The sequence below is a fragment of the Trachypithecus francoisi genome, unplaced genomic scaffold (genome assembly GCF_009764315.1).
Source record: "Trachypithecus francoisi isolate TF-2019V2 unplaced genomic scaffold, Tfra_2.0 Lachesis_group0, whole genome shotgun sequence".
Lineage (NCBI taxonomy): Eukaryota > Metazoa > Chordata > Mammalia > Primates > Cercopithecidae > Trachypithecus > Trachypithecus francoisi.
This window is the reverse complement of record NW_022681453.1, coordinates 26,042,224-26,056,508: the sequence shown is the minus strand read 5'-3', so window position 1 is coordinate 26,056,508 and position 14,285 is coordinate 26,042,224. Positions and strand designations below refer to the sequence as shown.

General features: G+C 40.1%; 2 protein-coding genes across 35 annotated transcripts in view; one reads left to right on the top strand and one right to left on the bottom strand.

The window, feature by feature from the left end:
* The window catches only part of SLMAP (sarcolemma associated protein), a 183,733-nt gene that overhangs the window by 34,465 nt on the left and 134,983 nt on the right, over nt 1-14,285 (bottom strand). For all 34 annotated transcript variants that reach the window (XM_033210222.1, XM_033210220.1, XM_033210241.1 and 31 more), the window contains 3 exons: nt 7,374-7,433; nt 3,507-3,587; nt 3,157-3,216 (listed from right to left, as the gene is read on the bottom strand). In XM_033210222.1, the coding sequence (XP_033066113.1) occupies nt 3,157-3,216; nt 3,507-3,587; nt 7,374-7,433 (201 nt within the window). The remainder of the gene's footprint in view (nt 1-3,156; nt 3,217-3,506; nt 3,588-7,373; nt 7,434-14,285) is intronic.
* On the top strand, nt 1,918-3,065 carry LOC117083049 (acyl-CoA-binding domain-containing protein 6-like). Its single transcript, XM_033210255.1, is given in 1 exon segment — nt 1,918-3,065. A coding segment is annotated over 1 exon segment (849 nt). The 5' UTR covers nt 1,918-2,088; the 3' UTR covers nt 2,938-3,065.

The following is a 14,285-nucleotide window of genomic DNA, read 5'->3' as shown; positions in this document are numbered from 1 at the left end:
ACACTGAATGGCTGTACCAAAATATCTCATGTACCCCATAATATATACACCTACTATGTACCTATAAAAATAAAAAAAAGAAAAAAAGATTTCTGGGAGAGTTCTGTAGTGCAAAAGACCATAAAGAGGGCTACTTTTGTTTGGGTGTGTTCATTACTCATTTACCTCCTTTCTTTTTTCTCCATGTTCCCATAAAGGCCCATAGGGTCTGACAATTCTTTCAGTATCAGTAACTACATTTTACACAATAATGGTATTGCATTTCTGAGATGAGAGTTCTGGACCATACCAACATTAACTTATATTTATTATTGTGACATTAGAAAAAAAGCATGCCTTATCAACACCAAAGATCACCTAAGAAGAGTACAAATCATTAAGAGTGCTCCTTCCTTATATAATCCCAAAGTTCAGGGACTGGACATGAAGATTCCCTATTAGTCCAGCCAGAAAAATAGGCACTTCCACAAAGAGACATTTCCACAGGCTGCTACCATCACTTTGATCCCAGAGAGCTGCCTGGTATTAGTACACCACTACCAACATTTTTAATTAACCCATTGGACTGAACTTACAAGATATGTCGATTTTTCTTTTTTTTTTTTTTTTTTTTGAGGCGGAGTCTTGCTCTGTTGCCCGGACTGGAGTGCAGTGGCTGGATCTCAGCTCACTGCAAGCTCCGCCTCCCAGGTTTACGCCATTCTCCTGCCTCAGCCTCCCGAGTAGCTGGGACTACAGGCGCCCGTCATCTCGCCCGGCTAGTTTTTTTTGTATTTTTAGTAGAGACGGGGTTTCACTGTGTTAGCCAGGATGGTCTCGATCTCCTGACCTCGTGATCCGCCCGTCTCGGCTCCCAAAGTGCTGGGATTACAGGCTTGAGCCACCGCGCCCGGCCAAGATATGTCGATTTTTCTTGTGTACAATAAGGTAATATAAAAGAGACTGAATGTTGACAATTTTCCAGTAAACCATTCCCAAGGAACTTTATTTTAAAAACATTTTTATAAATGCTGATTTATTTTCTACCCACTTTATTCTAAACAAGTAAATATCAAGAAATAAATGTACTTCCTAGTTAGAGGTGAGACAAAGAGTTCATGCATTTGCTTATCTTATCAATATCTAAAATGTCTTTCTTTCTTTCTTTCTTTTTTGAGACGGAGTTTTGCTCTTATTGCCCAGGCTGGAGTGCGATGGCATGACCTCGGCTCATCGCAACTTCTGCCTCCTGAGTTCAAATGATTCTCCTGCCTCAGCCTCCCTAGGAGCTGAGATTACAGGCATGCACCACCATGGCTGGCTAATCTGGTATTTTTAGTAGAGACAGGGTTTCTCCATGTTGCTCAGGCTGGTCTCGAACTCCTGACCTCAGGTGATCCACCTGCCTCGGCCTCCCAAAGTGCTGGGATTACAGGTGTGAGCCACCACGCCTGGCCATCTATCTAAAATTTCTTAGCCCAAAATTTCTAGAAGAGTGTCGTAAGAACCTGGGGATATTTACTAGAAGATGAAGAACACCAGAAAATAGGGAAATTTACAACTGTTACCATATGATAACAGAGCAAACTGGTGAGTCTTTCAAGAGAGTTAAGATTTTCACCTTATTCTAATTATGTTAAAAGTGCTAATAAATTCGTATTAGAGATACAAGGGTAAACAAAAAACACAGCTGCATTTCATATTCTATCACTGAACACTTTGTTCCTTATAATCTTGACTGATCTGATCCAAATTATTCGACATTGTTTGAAATATTGGGTATAAACACCAAAACTTTAAATTTTTAGTTCCTGCTACTTTACAGAACCCATCTTAATCTCTCAACTAAAAATGAAAACTTCACATAATATCTAGAACAGATTTTATGGCAAAGGGTGATTTGATACCCTGGTTTACGATGTAATAAAAACATATTAAAAGAAGTGGGCAGGGAGCAGGGTTACGTGAGGGAGCGCGCCGCGACTGAGCTTGGGTCCGACTGGAGCTCAGGCTCGGGACCCAGACTGGTGGGCCAGGCCTCCAAGCCGGTCTTACACCCGATCCAAGGAGGACACGCCGGACGCAGAGGGACGGAGCGAGCAAGGAGATATGGCTTCATCATTCCTGCCCGCGGGGGCCACCACCGGCGACAGCGGTGGAGAGCTGAGCTCAGGGGACGACTCCGGGGAGGTGGAGTTCCCCCATAGCCCTGAGATCGAGGAGTCCAGTTGCCTGGCTGAGCTGTTTGAGAAGGCTGCCGCGCACCTGCAAGGCCTAATTCAGGTGGCCAGCAGTGAGCAGTTCTTGTATCTGTATGCCAGGTACAAACAGGTCAAACTTGGAAATTGCAATACTCCTAAACCAAGCTTCTTTGATTTTGAAGGAAAGCAAAAATGGGAAGCCTGGAAAGCACTTGGTGATTCAAGCCCCAGCCAAGCAATGCAGGAATATATTGCAGTAGTTAAAAAACTAGATCCAGGTTGGAATCCTCAGATACCAGAGAAGAAAGGAAAAGAAGCAAATACTGGTTTTGGTGGGCCAGTTATTAGTTCTCTATATCATGAAGAAACCATCAGGTAAGAAGACAAAAATATATTTGATTACTGCAGGGAAAACAACATTGACCATATAACCAAAGCCATCAAATCGAAAAATGTGGATGTGAATGTGAAAGATGAAGAGGGTAGGGCTCTACTTCACTGGGCCTGTGATCGAGGACATAAGGAACTAGTCACAGTCTTGCTGCAGCATAGAGCTGACATTAACTGTCAGGACAATGAAGGCCAAACAGCTCTACATTATGCCTCTGCCTGTGAGTTTCTGGATATTGTAGAGCTGCTGCTCCAGTCTGGTGCTGACCCCACTCTCCGAGACCAGGATGGCTGCCTGCCGGAGGAGGTGACAGGCTGCAAAACAGTTTCGTTGGTGCTGCAGCGGCACACAACTGGCAAGGCTTAATCAAAAGACTGGAAAACCACAGTCTGTAATAGCATAAGGCTTCCATTATGAAAGAAAACTACAAAAATAATACTTCTTTTTCTGCCCATCTTTGGTATGTATTGGCTAATAAAATCAGTTCTGTGGAACTGGGGAAAAAAAACAAAAAACAAAAAAACAAAAACAAAAACAAAAACAAAAACAAAAAACAAACAAACAAACAAAAAAATATTAAAGTACCTTTTAAAAGGGACACTTTGGCAAGAGGCTCGTTTAGGTCCTGTTCATCCATTTGGGCGTCTACAGAGAGGAAAAAAATAAGTATATAATTACAGACAGTATTCAGATCTATCAGAAAGCTATTGTTATCAAAATAAACAACTGGAATTGACACAGCTATTATATTCGGGTAGCTGAAAGTAGTTTTAACAAACAAAATATCCAACATTCAAAGGGGATGACTTGATAAATGGAAGTGTTTTTTTTTTTTTTCCGCCAAACGCAAACTTTGAAATTTCCACTCACATTAACCTATACACCTAAACTTCCATTAACAGCTGCAGGTCTGTAAATATGAGGTTAAAACTCACCTGTAGTGTCGTCACTGCTTTTTTCCTTGCTTGGACTCAGAGTATCTGATAAATCAGATTCTTTCGCTCTTGTCTGATTTTCTACCAAGAAAAAAAGTAAAAGCAAAATCTTATTACAGTTAAATATCTTATATCAATAAAACCGCTTCAGGCTATGAATGCTCAAAATCTACAGGTACGCAAAGTACTTTTAAAACAGGTCAGGTCACTGAATCTCTTACTTCTTCGCCACCCTTGTCCAAAATGGAATACTGGTTATTACACGTAGCTCATATTAAATTATAATGTGGATCATGTCTGCTTTGCTGAGGGCTGGGGCTTTTGTTCAAGGTTGTCCACTTGCCAACTGGAAACAAAAACGAAGCAAGCTTTGCTAAAGTATTCAAAAAACTGCAACAAATATAGTACAATTCCCAAGACAATGTGGACACTGTATAAAGATGATTAAAGGAAAAGGCTCTGTTACATAAAAACATGAGTAAGAAGGCTGCCTTACTAAGATTTTACTCACATAATAAAACCCTTAAAAAAAAAAAGATTAGTTCTTATAAAAAAAAGTGGCATTTAAAATAAGAAAATTAACAGTCTTTTATTTCTAAAGATAACTGTCCCTGAATCACAGTAAGAAAAAACTTTTTCTTTTTGGAGACAGGGTCTTGCTCTGTTGTCCAGGCTGGAGCACAGTGGGACAAACACAGCTCACTACAATCTTGACCTCCTGGGCTCAAAGGATCCTCCTGCCTCAACCTCCCGAGCAGCTGGGACTTCAGGACCATGTCACTACACCCAGCTATCTTTTTTACATTTTTAGTAGAGATAAGGTCTTGCTATGTTGCCTAGGCTGGTCTCAAACTCCTGGGCTAAACTGATCCTCCCATCTCAGCCTCCCAAAGCACTAGAATTACAGGCCTCAGCCATTGCACCTGGCCAAGAAAAAACTTTTTAAAAAGTTTTGGGCTGGGCGCGGTGGCTCATGCCTGTAATCCCAGCACTTTGGGAGGCCAAGGTGGATGGATCACGAGGTCAGGAGTTCAGGACCAGTGTGGCCAAGATAGTGAAACCCCATCTCTACCAAAAACACAAAAAATTAGCTGGACGTTGTCCTGGGCACTTGTAATCCCAGCTACTCAGGAGGTTGAGGTACAGAACTGCTTGAACCTGGGAGGTGGATGTTGCAGTGACCCGAGATTGTGCCATTGCACTCCAGCCTGGGTGACAGCGAGACTTTGTCTCAAAATAAATAAATAAATAAACAAACAAATAAATAAATAAAATAAAAAAAAAGAAAGAAAGAAAGAAAAAAAAGTTTTGAAATTATTTACAAGAGTTCTTCTGCCTGGTCCAATGAAGACATCTTAGGCCTAATTTTCAAAGAATTGTCCTCAGAAATCCTTACTATAGGCCCAGCAGTTTATCAAAGATGACTGGCAATTAATTAGGCCCCAGATTCTCATCTGTAATGGCACATCTGTATATACTATGGAATTTCTTTTTTTTTTTTTTTCTTTTTTAGAGGGGGTGTCACTACGTTGCCCACGCTAGTCTTGAACTCTTGGGCTCAAGTAATCCTTCCACCTGTCTCCCAAGTGCTAGAATTACAGGTGTGAACCACCACACCTGGCCTATGGCATTCTTTAGGGTAGCATTTACGGCAATTGATATTTTCAATCCAAACAAGAAAATTCCACCAAAAACACTGCCAATTAAAGACAATTTAGCCAAATCCAAAATAAAACATTTTATAGTGCGATTTAAAACGTAACTTATTTCAGCCATCTAGTTTGTTACAAGGATTAGCCTATCTTTGCATATTAACTGTGAACGATGCTAGTAAAATGTTCGCTACTGATAGAAAAATCCCTGAGTATATAAAGCTTATATTTGTATTATCATCCTTAAAGAACATATTCTATTCATTTACATGGACTTATTTGCCATAATTTATTTAATAAATACCCTTATTAATGGACCCTAATGCTTTCCTCTTGTTGCTTTTAAACAACACTGAAACAAACATTCTTGCTCATTAGTCCAATTTGTTCCTTAAGATTAAAAACCCAGGCCAGACATGGTGGCTCACGCCTGTAATCCCAGCACTTTGGGAGACCGAGGTGGGTGGATCACCTGAGGTCAGGAGTTTGAGACCAGCCTGGCCAACATGGTGAAACCTCATTCTCTACTAAAAATACAAAATTAGCCGGGCATGGTGGCATGCGCCTATAATTCCAGCTACTCAGGAGGCTGAGGCAGGAGAATCACTTGAACCCAGAAGGTGGAGGTTATAGTGAGCTGAGATTGTGCCACTTCACTCCAGCCTGGGCAACAAGAGTGAAACTCCGTCTCAACAACAACAACAACAACAACAACAACAACAACAACAAAAGGTTAAAAACCCAAAAGTGGAATTGCTGGATCAAAAGGCATGTTCTTTAAAACTTCCAATAAACAGTTTACAGTCAGGTTTACAAGGAAATCATACAAAGATAAATATTTAAAGTGATGATATTCTAATTACTCTGATTTGATCTTGATACATTAAACGAATGTATCAGACTATAAAACATATCCTGAAAATATGCACATTATGTATCAATAAGATAAAAACAATAAATTAAAAAGGGAAATCAGTAACACACAAAACTTTCCCAATAATGACACAACATAATTTCAAGAACGTATTTTCTAATTTAGAATGCATTAAATATAAGCGCTAAGACAGCAAAACATTTTAATTAAAGAAGCATTCATTTTTTTTTTTCCTAAGGCTCTACTTCAAAGTGCTGGCTATTCAACCAACTAATCTGAATAGGTATTTGGATGGTGACGTAAAAGCTATTTTAAGGTCTGTTCTCATCTCACTTTAATAAGGTGAAAAAAATTGCCATATGTACTAAAAATAGTTCACTGTTCTGAAACTCAATGCCTGTTTGCCAGAACAATATTAATGATGCATATTCTGTGCATTTTTTCCCCAAATATGGCATTTGCTGTGCACAAAATTCAGAATGGAAACCATGAGATATCTGAAATAACACCATTCTCTTAAATGGTTAAAAAAGCCAAATGAATCCAGTTACTTTAATAAAATAGAATGTACTAAAATTAAGTATCTCAAACTTTTATAACCCAATGTTTTAACTGGCCAAAAAGACTGTGAATCTAGTTTTAAATTTTATACTGGAATAGTCTAATGAAAGTTCTACTATGATAAACACATGCCACCAAATTTATTTGCCTAATTTCCCTATGTATAAAAGTGACTTGACAATATGGTGCTTTAAAACTCACTTTTCTTCTCTGACAATTGTAACAGAATTAACACAATAAACTACTTTGGGCCATTACTGGACTACTCATTATAAAATATAAGAAGACTCTACATTCACAAAAGTCATTAATTTTGTTTAAATCAAACTGAGGTGCCCAAAATTAAGGAATTAAACATCATAAGAGATTTTAAAGGTACAGCAACTCCCAAAAAAGAACTGCAAGCATGTTTCACTTAAGTTGTATCACAAAAGATTTACATTGTGTTTTTTTTTTAAATTTGAGATCAAAGCTGAAATTAATGCTGGGAGTGAGAGAGATTGCAACAAATCTTTAATACCTAAAGAAACCTATACCAAGTACTAATATTCAAAAAAACATAAATATACATCCACTTAAAAAGACACATTCCAGTTAAGATACCCTTCTTAAAACAGAAGTCTAATTATTTTATACATTATCTGATACTCTTACTGGCTTGCTATTTTGTGAGCTATAAGAAGTAAACGGATGGTTAAAATACTATAACCTTGAAAATATATACTAACCTTCATTATCCAAAAGAACTGTCAAAAAACATAGAAAAAACAGAAAACAAACCTTTTGAAAGCTTTGTTTCTTCTACCACTTTGGTTAGATGCCCTTCGACGATCAGCTTCTCTGCCAAGGAAAATAAACATTACCATCCAAGCCCAAACTGAGCAGCATTTCCCTGAGCTGGGCAGTGTAACACATTCCATGACCAAATTTAAAGATGATAACATTACTCCTATGACCAAGCTTGAATAAAAACTTGAATCTGGAAGGGGAACTAAGAGAACTGGAACTATGATGGAGCAATCACATTAACGCAGAAAACTAGGGGCAGGCAGGCAATCTGCCTTTTATTTTCACCTTATTTTAAAAGCCTAGACCTTTTTATAAAAAGGGCTCAGAAGAAATAATCAAAGCAATCCTCTTTAGATCAAGGCTATTAAGTTAAAATAAATGATTTATGAAAAGGTATTTATTCAAATGAAGTAATAAAAATTAAGTTATACCGATAGTTTACTGTTCTCTGCTGACATAATTCAGCAGAGATGTCTATATAATGTATTTCAGTAAATAAATCATTTTAGAAAAGCTAACTATTCAAATAAATAAAAAAATTTTGTTTTGTTTTATGGGGGATTCTCTGTAAACATATAATGTTACTTCTTTATAATTTAAAGTCATATTTTCATATTCTACATTTCATTGAAGAAGATACATCTAGTCTGTGTCCCCTTATTTATTCCTGCATGTCAGTTAGTCTCCTTCAATTTACTCATTTGCAATATATGTGAAGAAAATTTTCTATTCTTTTACTTTACAACCAACTGCAACTTGGTCTACACCCACCACTCAACCACTGAAACTGCTCCAATATCATTATAGCCTCTTGTCTCTCAATGCTCATGGCTCCTTTTCTTAATTTTCATTTCTCATAGGCTCTTTGCAGTATGTGGCATTTTGACTCCGCCTTTTTAAAAACAGAAAGAGGGGCCAGGCGCGGTAGCTCACGCCTGTAATCCCAGCACTTTGGGAGGCTGAGGCAGGCGGACCACAAGGTCAGGAGATCGAGACTATCCTGGCTAACACGATGAAACCCTGTCTCTACTAGAAATACAAAAAGCCGGGCATGGTGGTGGGCGCCTGTAGTCCTAGCTACTCGGGAGGCTGAGGAAGGAGAATGGCGTGATCCCGGGAGGCGGAGCTTGCAGTGAGCAGAGATGGTGCCGCTGTACTTTAGCCTGGGCGACAGAGCGAGACTCCATCTCAAAAAAAAAAAAAACAAAAACCCAAAAACAAAAACAGAAAGTAACAGATTTTGATTAACATGTATAATGTAGGCTGTCCTACCTGTCCTCTGTCCTACTTCACTCCATTCCTAAAATTCACTTCCTACAACTTTTAGCCATTTCTTCTGATACTTACATTTATATTTCTAAGTAATATATTGATTTTTTGTTTTTCCATTTTAGATATTTATTGACAATCTGTTTTACATGGTTAAGCTTTGCCATTTTCCACTACCATCCTCAAGAGTTGTATTTTGTCAATCTATAACCAGTCCTTTTTTTTTGTTTTGAGACGGAGTCTCACTCTATTGCCAGGCTGGAGTGCAGCCTGGAGTGCAGTGACACAATCTCAGCTCCCTGCAACCTCTGCCTCCCGGGTTCAAACAATTCTCCTGCCTCAGCCTCCTGAGTAGCTGGGGCTACAGGTCCACACCACCATGCCCAGCTAATTTTTGTATTTTTAGTAGAGATGGGGTTTCACCATGTTGGCCAGGATGGTCTTGATCTCTTGACCTCCACCCGCTTCAGCCTCCCAAAATGCTGAGATTACAGGTATGAGTCATTGTGCCTGGCCCATACTCAGCATTTATATTGAAAAATTATTTTATATAATGAGTCATATAGTATGCTACAATTATATTTCCTTCCTTGTATGGCCTTCAGTATACTCAGAATTTATAATGCTTCTTTTTTTGTTTTATTAATTTGTATATATTTCAAACATAGCCCAAGTTCTCACAGAACCATACAACTTTCAATACTGTCAAACACACCAAGTAATTTATCACATTATATATCCCCATCTTCCTCCTTCTGTTTTATTCTTTTGTTTTATTGTAACATATCCTCTTATAATTTCCTGAAAAGGGGTGAACAGAAGTTAAATACTTTGTGATTTTGCTTCTCTGAAAATGTTAGCATTCTACCTTCACATGTGATTGATGGTCTGACTAGATACACAAATCTACAGGAAATACGTTTGCGTCAGAATTTTGAAAGCATTGTTCCACTGTCTTCTAGCTTCCAACCAGAAGGTGAGTCTAATACGGCCTGAATCCTGTTCCTCAGTACACATAGTAGGGATTTCTTACACTCAGCAACACCTGGTTTGCCTGTTCTGTTTGGGCATCAGGGAGGACTGCACATCCCAACTCCCTAGCACTGAGGAAGATTCATAGGACTGATGCTAGCCAGGGCCAAAGCATTTAAGAGAAAATACACGTGTTTTACACCTTATCCCACCACAGGAACTCTAGAAGCTGTGTGCTGAGACAGCAACATCGTAAGATAGTAAAGACTCCATCTGTCTAGATCTCTGAGTGACAATATGGAGTAGAGTGGTCTTCCTCACCATGGACATGTAGTGTGAATGAGAAATAAATGTTTGTTTAGTTGAGCCATTAAGATTTCATGGCTTGGCCGGGCATGGTGGCTCATGCCTTTAATCCCAGCACTTTGGGAGGCCAAGGTGGGCGGACCACCTGAGGTCGGGAGTTCGAGACCAGCTTGACCAACATGGAGAAACCCCAAAATTAGCCGGATGTGGTGGTGCATGCCTGTAATTCCAGCTACTCAGGAGGCTGAGGCAGGAGAATTGTTTGAACCCGGGAGGCGGAGATTGCGGTGAGCAGAGATCACGCCATTGCACTTCAGCCTGGACAACAAGAGCGACACTCAAAAAATTTAGCTTATTAAGACTATATGATATCCTTTGTTTCTCTCTAGAAGGTTTCAGAATCTTCTGTTTATTCCTGGTGTTCTTAAATTTCATATTCCTCAGTGTGTAGTCTCTTTTTTCCTTAAATGAGGTGAAATTCACATAACATAAAACAACCATTTTAAAGTGAACAATACCGTAGAATTTAGTATATTCACTATGTTGTGCCTAGTTCCAAAACATTTTCATTACCCAAACAAAAACCCTATACCCATTAAGCATTTACTCCCCATCTCCACCTCACCAGTCCCTGGCGGTCACACATCTGCTTGCTATCTCTATGGATTTACCTGTTCTGGATATTTCATATAAATAAAACAATATAACATATGACATTCTGTGTCTGGCTTAATGAGTGGTCATTTAAAATATATTGTGCTAAGTACTCAGTGCATTTTTTTTTTTCAGTCTATAAGCTCATACCTTTCACTTCTGGGGAATTATCTTGTATTTTACTTAATTGATAAATTATTCCATTCTCTCGCTCTCCACTATTCTCCCCCTCTGGAATTCATTATTAAGATATTAGATCTCTAGGATTAAACCCCAAATTTTCTTTAATTTTCCCTCTTGAAAAAAAAAACAAAACAAAACTCTTGACTTTTTCTTATATTTTCTGGGACACTTCCTCTACTTTCTCCTCAATCTTCTTACAGTTTTTAAAAATCTGGTATTATATTTTCAGTTTTCAAAAATTCTATTTGCTCCCTGCTCCTTTTAAAAATACCATCTTTATCTTGCTTCATCCATAAAACTTCAAAAATTATACTTTTAAGCTGGGTGCAGTGGCTCATGCCTGTAATCCCAGCACACTGGGAGGCCAAGGCGGGTAGTTCACCTGAGGTCAGGAGTTCGAGACCAGCCTGGCCAACATGGTGAAAACCCGGCTCTACTAAAAATACAAAAATTAGCCAGGCGTGGTGGTGGGCGCCTGTAATCCCAGCTACTCAGGAGGCTGAGGCAGAAGGATCACTTGAATCCGGGTGGCAGAGGTTGCAGTGAGCCGAGATCATGCCACTGTGCTCCAGCCTGGACAACAGAGTGAGAATCCGTCTCAAAAAATATATATATACACATATATATATTTTATATATTTTTTAAAGTTTCTGCTTCTTGGGCGCAGTGGCTCATGCCTATAATCCCAGCATTTTCGGAGGCCGAGGTGGGCGGATCATGAGGTCAGGAGTTTGAGACCAGCCTTACCAACATGGTGAAACTTCGTCTCTACCAAAAACACAAAAATTAGCTGGGCGTGGTGATGCGTGCCTGTAATCCCAGCTATTCAGGAGGCTGAGGCAGGAGAACTGCTTGAATCTGGGAGGCAAAGTTTACAGTGAGCCAAGATTGCACCACTGTACTCCAGCCTGGGCGACAGGGCAAGACTCTGTCTCAGAAAAACAAAACAAAACAAAACAACAACAACAACAAGCTGGCCGGGCGTGGTGGCTCACGCCCGTAATCCCACCACTTTGGGAGGCTGAGGCAGGCCGATCACCTGAGGTCGGGAGTTCGAGACCAGACTGACCAACATGGAGAAACCCCATCTCTACTAAAAATACAAATTTAGCTGGGCGTGGTGGTGGATGCCTCTAATCCCAGCTACTCGGGAGGCTGAGGGAGGAGAATTGCTTGAACCCGGCGGTAGAGGTTGTGGTGAGCCGAGATTGCGCCATTGCACTCCAGCCTGGGCAAGAAGAGTGAAACTCCGTCTCAAAAAAAAAAGGTTCTACTTTTTACCTTTTTCCTATTTCTTCCCTACTCACATTTTTCTGTGTTTTTTCTTTTTTGGGTTTGATCTCTTTGTCAAGAAAGAATTTCCTCAAAAGTCTGATCTTGGCTTTCTCTTCATATTCAAGGGTAAGGCAATAAGAAGCTGACAAAGTCTTATTATATGCGTGTGCAGGGCTTATTACACCCAAAACACACAGTGGCAGTTTGTTGGGAGACTTTTTTTTTATGTTTTTTTTTTTTTTTGAGACAAGGTCCAGCTCTATCACGCAGGCTGGAGTGCAGTGGCGTGATCTCTGCCCACTGCAATCTCCACCTCCCAGGCTCAAGCCATCCTCCCACCTCAGCCTCCCAAGTAGCTGGAATAACAGGTACACACCACCATGTCTGGCTGATGGTTTGCATTTTTTGTAGAGACAGGGTTTCACCATGTTGCCCAAGCTGGTCTTGAACTCCTGAGCTCAAGGAATCTGCCCACTTTGGCCTCCCAAAGTGCTTAAATAGCACAGTTCAAATATGAGTATCAGTATGTGTTTCTCTTTGTCTGATTGGTTTCTCTGGAGTAGAGCCCTGTAACTGCCTTTCTGGGGAGTATAAGCCTGTTGGCCAGCATTCTGGTTCAGTTGAACTCTCCCACTTTTCCCCACAGTGAGATGCTCAGACCTACCCCCTCAGACGTATCTGAAATACCACAGTCTACAGACTCTCCATTTCAGCCTCCAGAGAGCAAACCTTTAGTCTTTCTGAATAAGGAAAGAGATACTTGTCTGTCTGCATGGAGAAGAATACGAAAAATGAGCCTGGTGTGGTGGCTCACGCCTGTAATCCCAGCACATTGAGAGGCCGAGGCAGGCAGTTTGCTTGAGCCCAGGAGCTCGAAACCAGCCTGGGGAACATGACGAAACCCTGTCTCTACTAAAAAATAAATAGAAAAATTAACTGGGTGTGATGTGTGCCCTTAGTCCCAACTACTTGGGAGGCTGAGGTGGGAGGATCGATACCTGTGAGGTTGTGGCTGCAGTGAGCCAAGATCATGCCACTGTACTATAGCCTAGGCAACAGAGATCCTGTCTCAAAAAAAAAAAAAGAAAAAAAATAGAAGAAGAAAAATAAGAAAATAGTTCAGATTATTCTTTTTTTTTTTTTTTGAGACGGAGTCTCGCTCTGTCACTCAGGCTGGAGTGCAGTGGCGCGATCTGGGCTCACTGCAAGCTCCACTTCCCGGGTTCACGCCATTCTCCTGCCTCAGCCTCCCGAGTAGCTGGGAGTACAGGCGTCCGCAACCATGCCCGGCTAATTTTTTGTATTTTTTTTTTTTTAGTAGAGACGGGGTTTCACCGTGTTAGCCAGGATGCTCTCGATCTCCTGACCTCGTGATCTGCCCATCTCGGCCTCCCAAAGTGCTGGGATTACAGGCTTGAGCCACCACGCCCGGCCCAGATTATTCTTATATAAACTTTTAATCCTGTTTTTAGCAACCATGCATTCCTGCCCTACCTGGCAGGTATTAAGTGCCTCTTAGCCACAGTTTTGACTTGGTTTTCTGAGGTTTCCTTTACCCGACTGCAGGCCTTCAGAAAAGAAAAGGTGGAAACCCAAATCTCCTACCATTCAACTGTATGTTTCACATCTTTCAAAATTTTGTTGGCATCTATTATCCGCTATAGTCTTCTCTCCCATTCTCTTGTCCTTGTGACTTACGCTTTTTATAATATTTTACTACGAATGGGTCCATTCACCATATTTAATCAAGTTTACTGCCTCCCTTTGGAAACACTACTGCTTTAACTTCTAGGATGCCACTCACTCCTACTTTTATGTGCTTGTTCATTCCTTCCTTCTTAGGCTTTTATTGCCTTTCCCTTTCTCTGATTATAATCTAAATATGTGCATTAGTTTTTAAGATGTCTGTCAAGAACAACAACATTTTTTAATGGCTTTAACTACCTTGAGTAATTTCCTTGAGTAATTTCTAAATGTTGATGTCAAGTCTAGCATTCTTCGGCCCCAGGACACTACTGGTCCATTGTCCAACTACTTTCCAAACATCTTCACCCAGAAATACCACAGGGACTTAAATCTCACCATGTCTAAAACTGAAATTATCTTCTCTTCCTTTCTTCTAAATATGTTTGGAATCTCTCCTCTCTAAGCCTCCATTCCTTCATTCCTATCTCTCTTAAGGTATATTGCAACTATTCATTATGTCTACCTTGCCCAAAGTACTATGAATTCCTTGAGAGAATA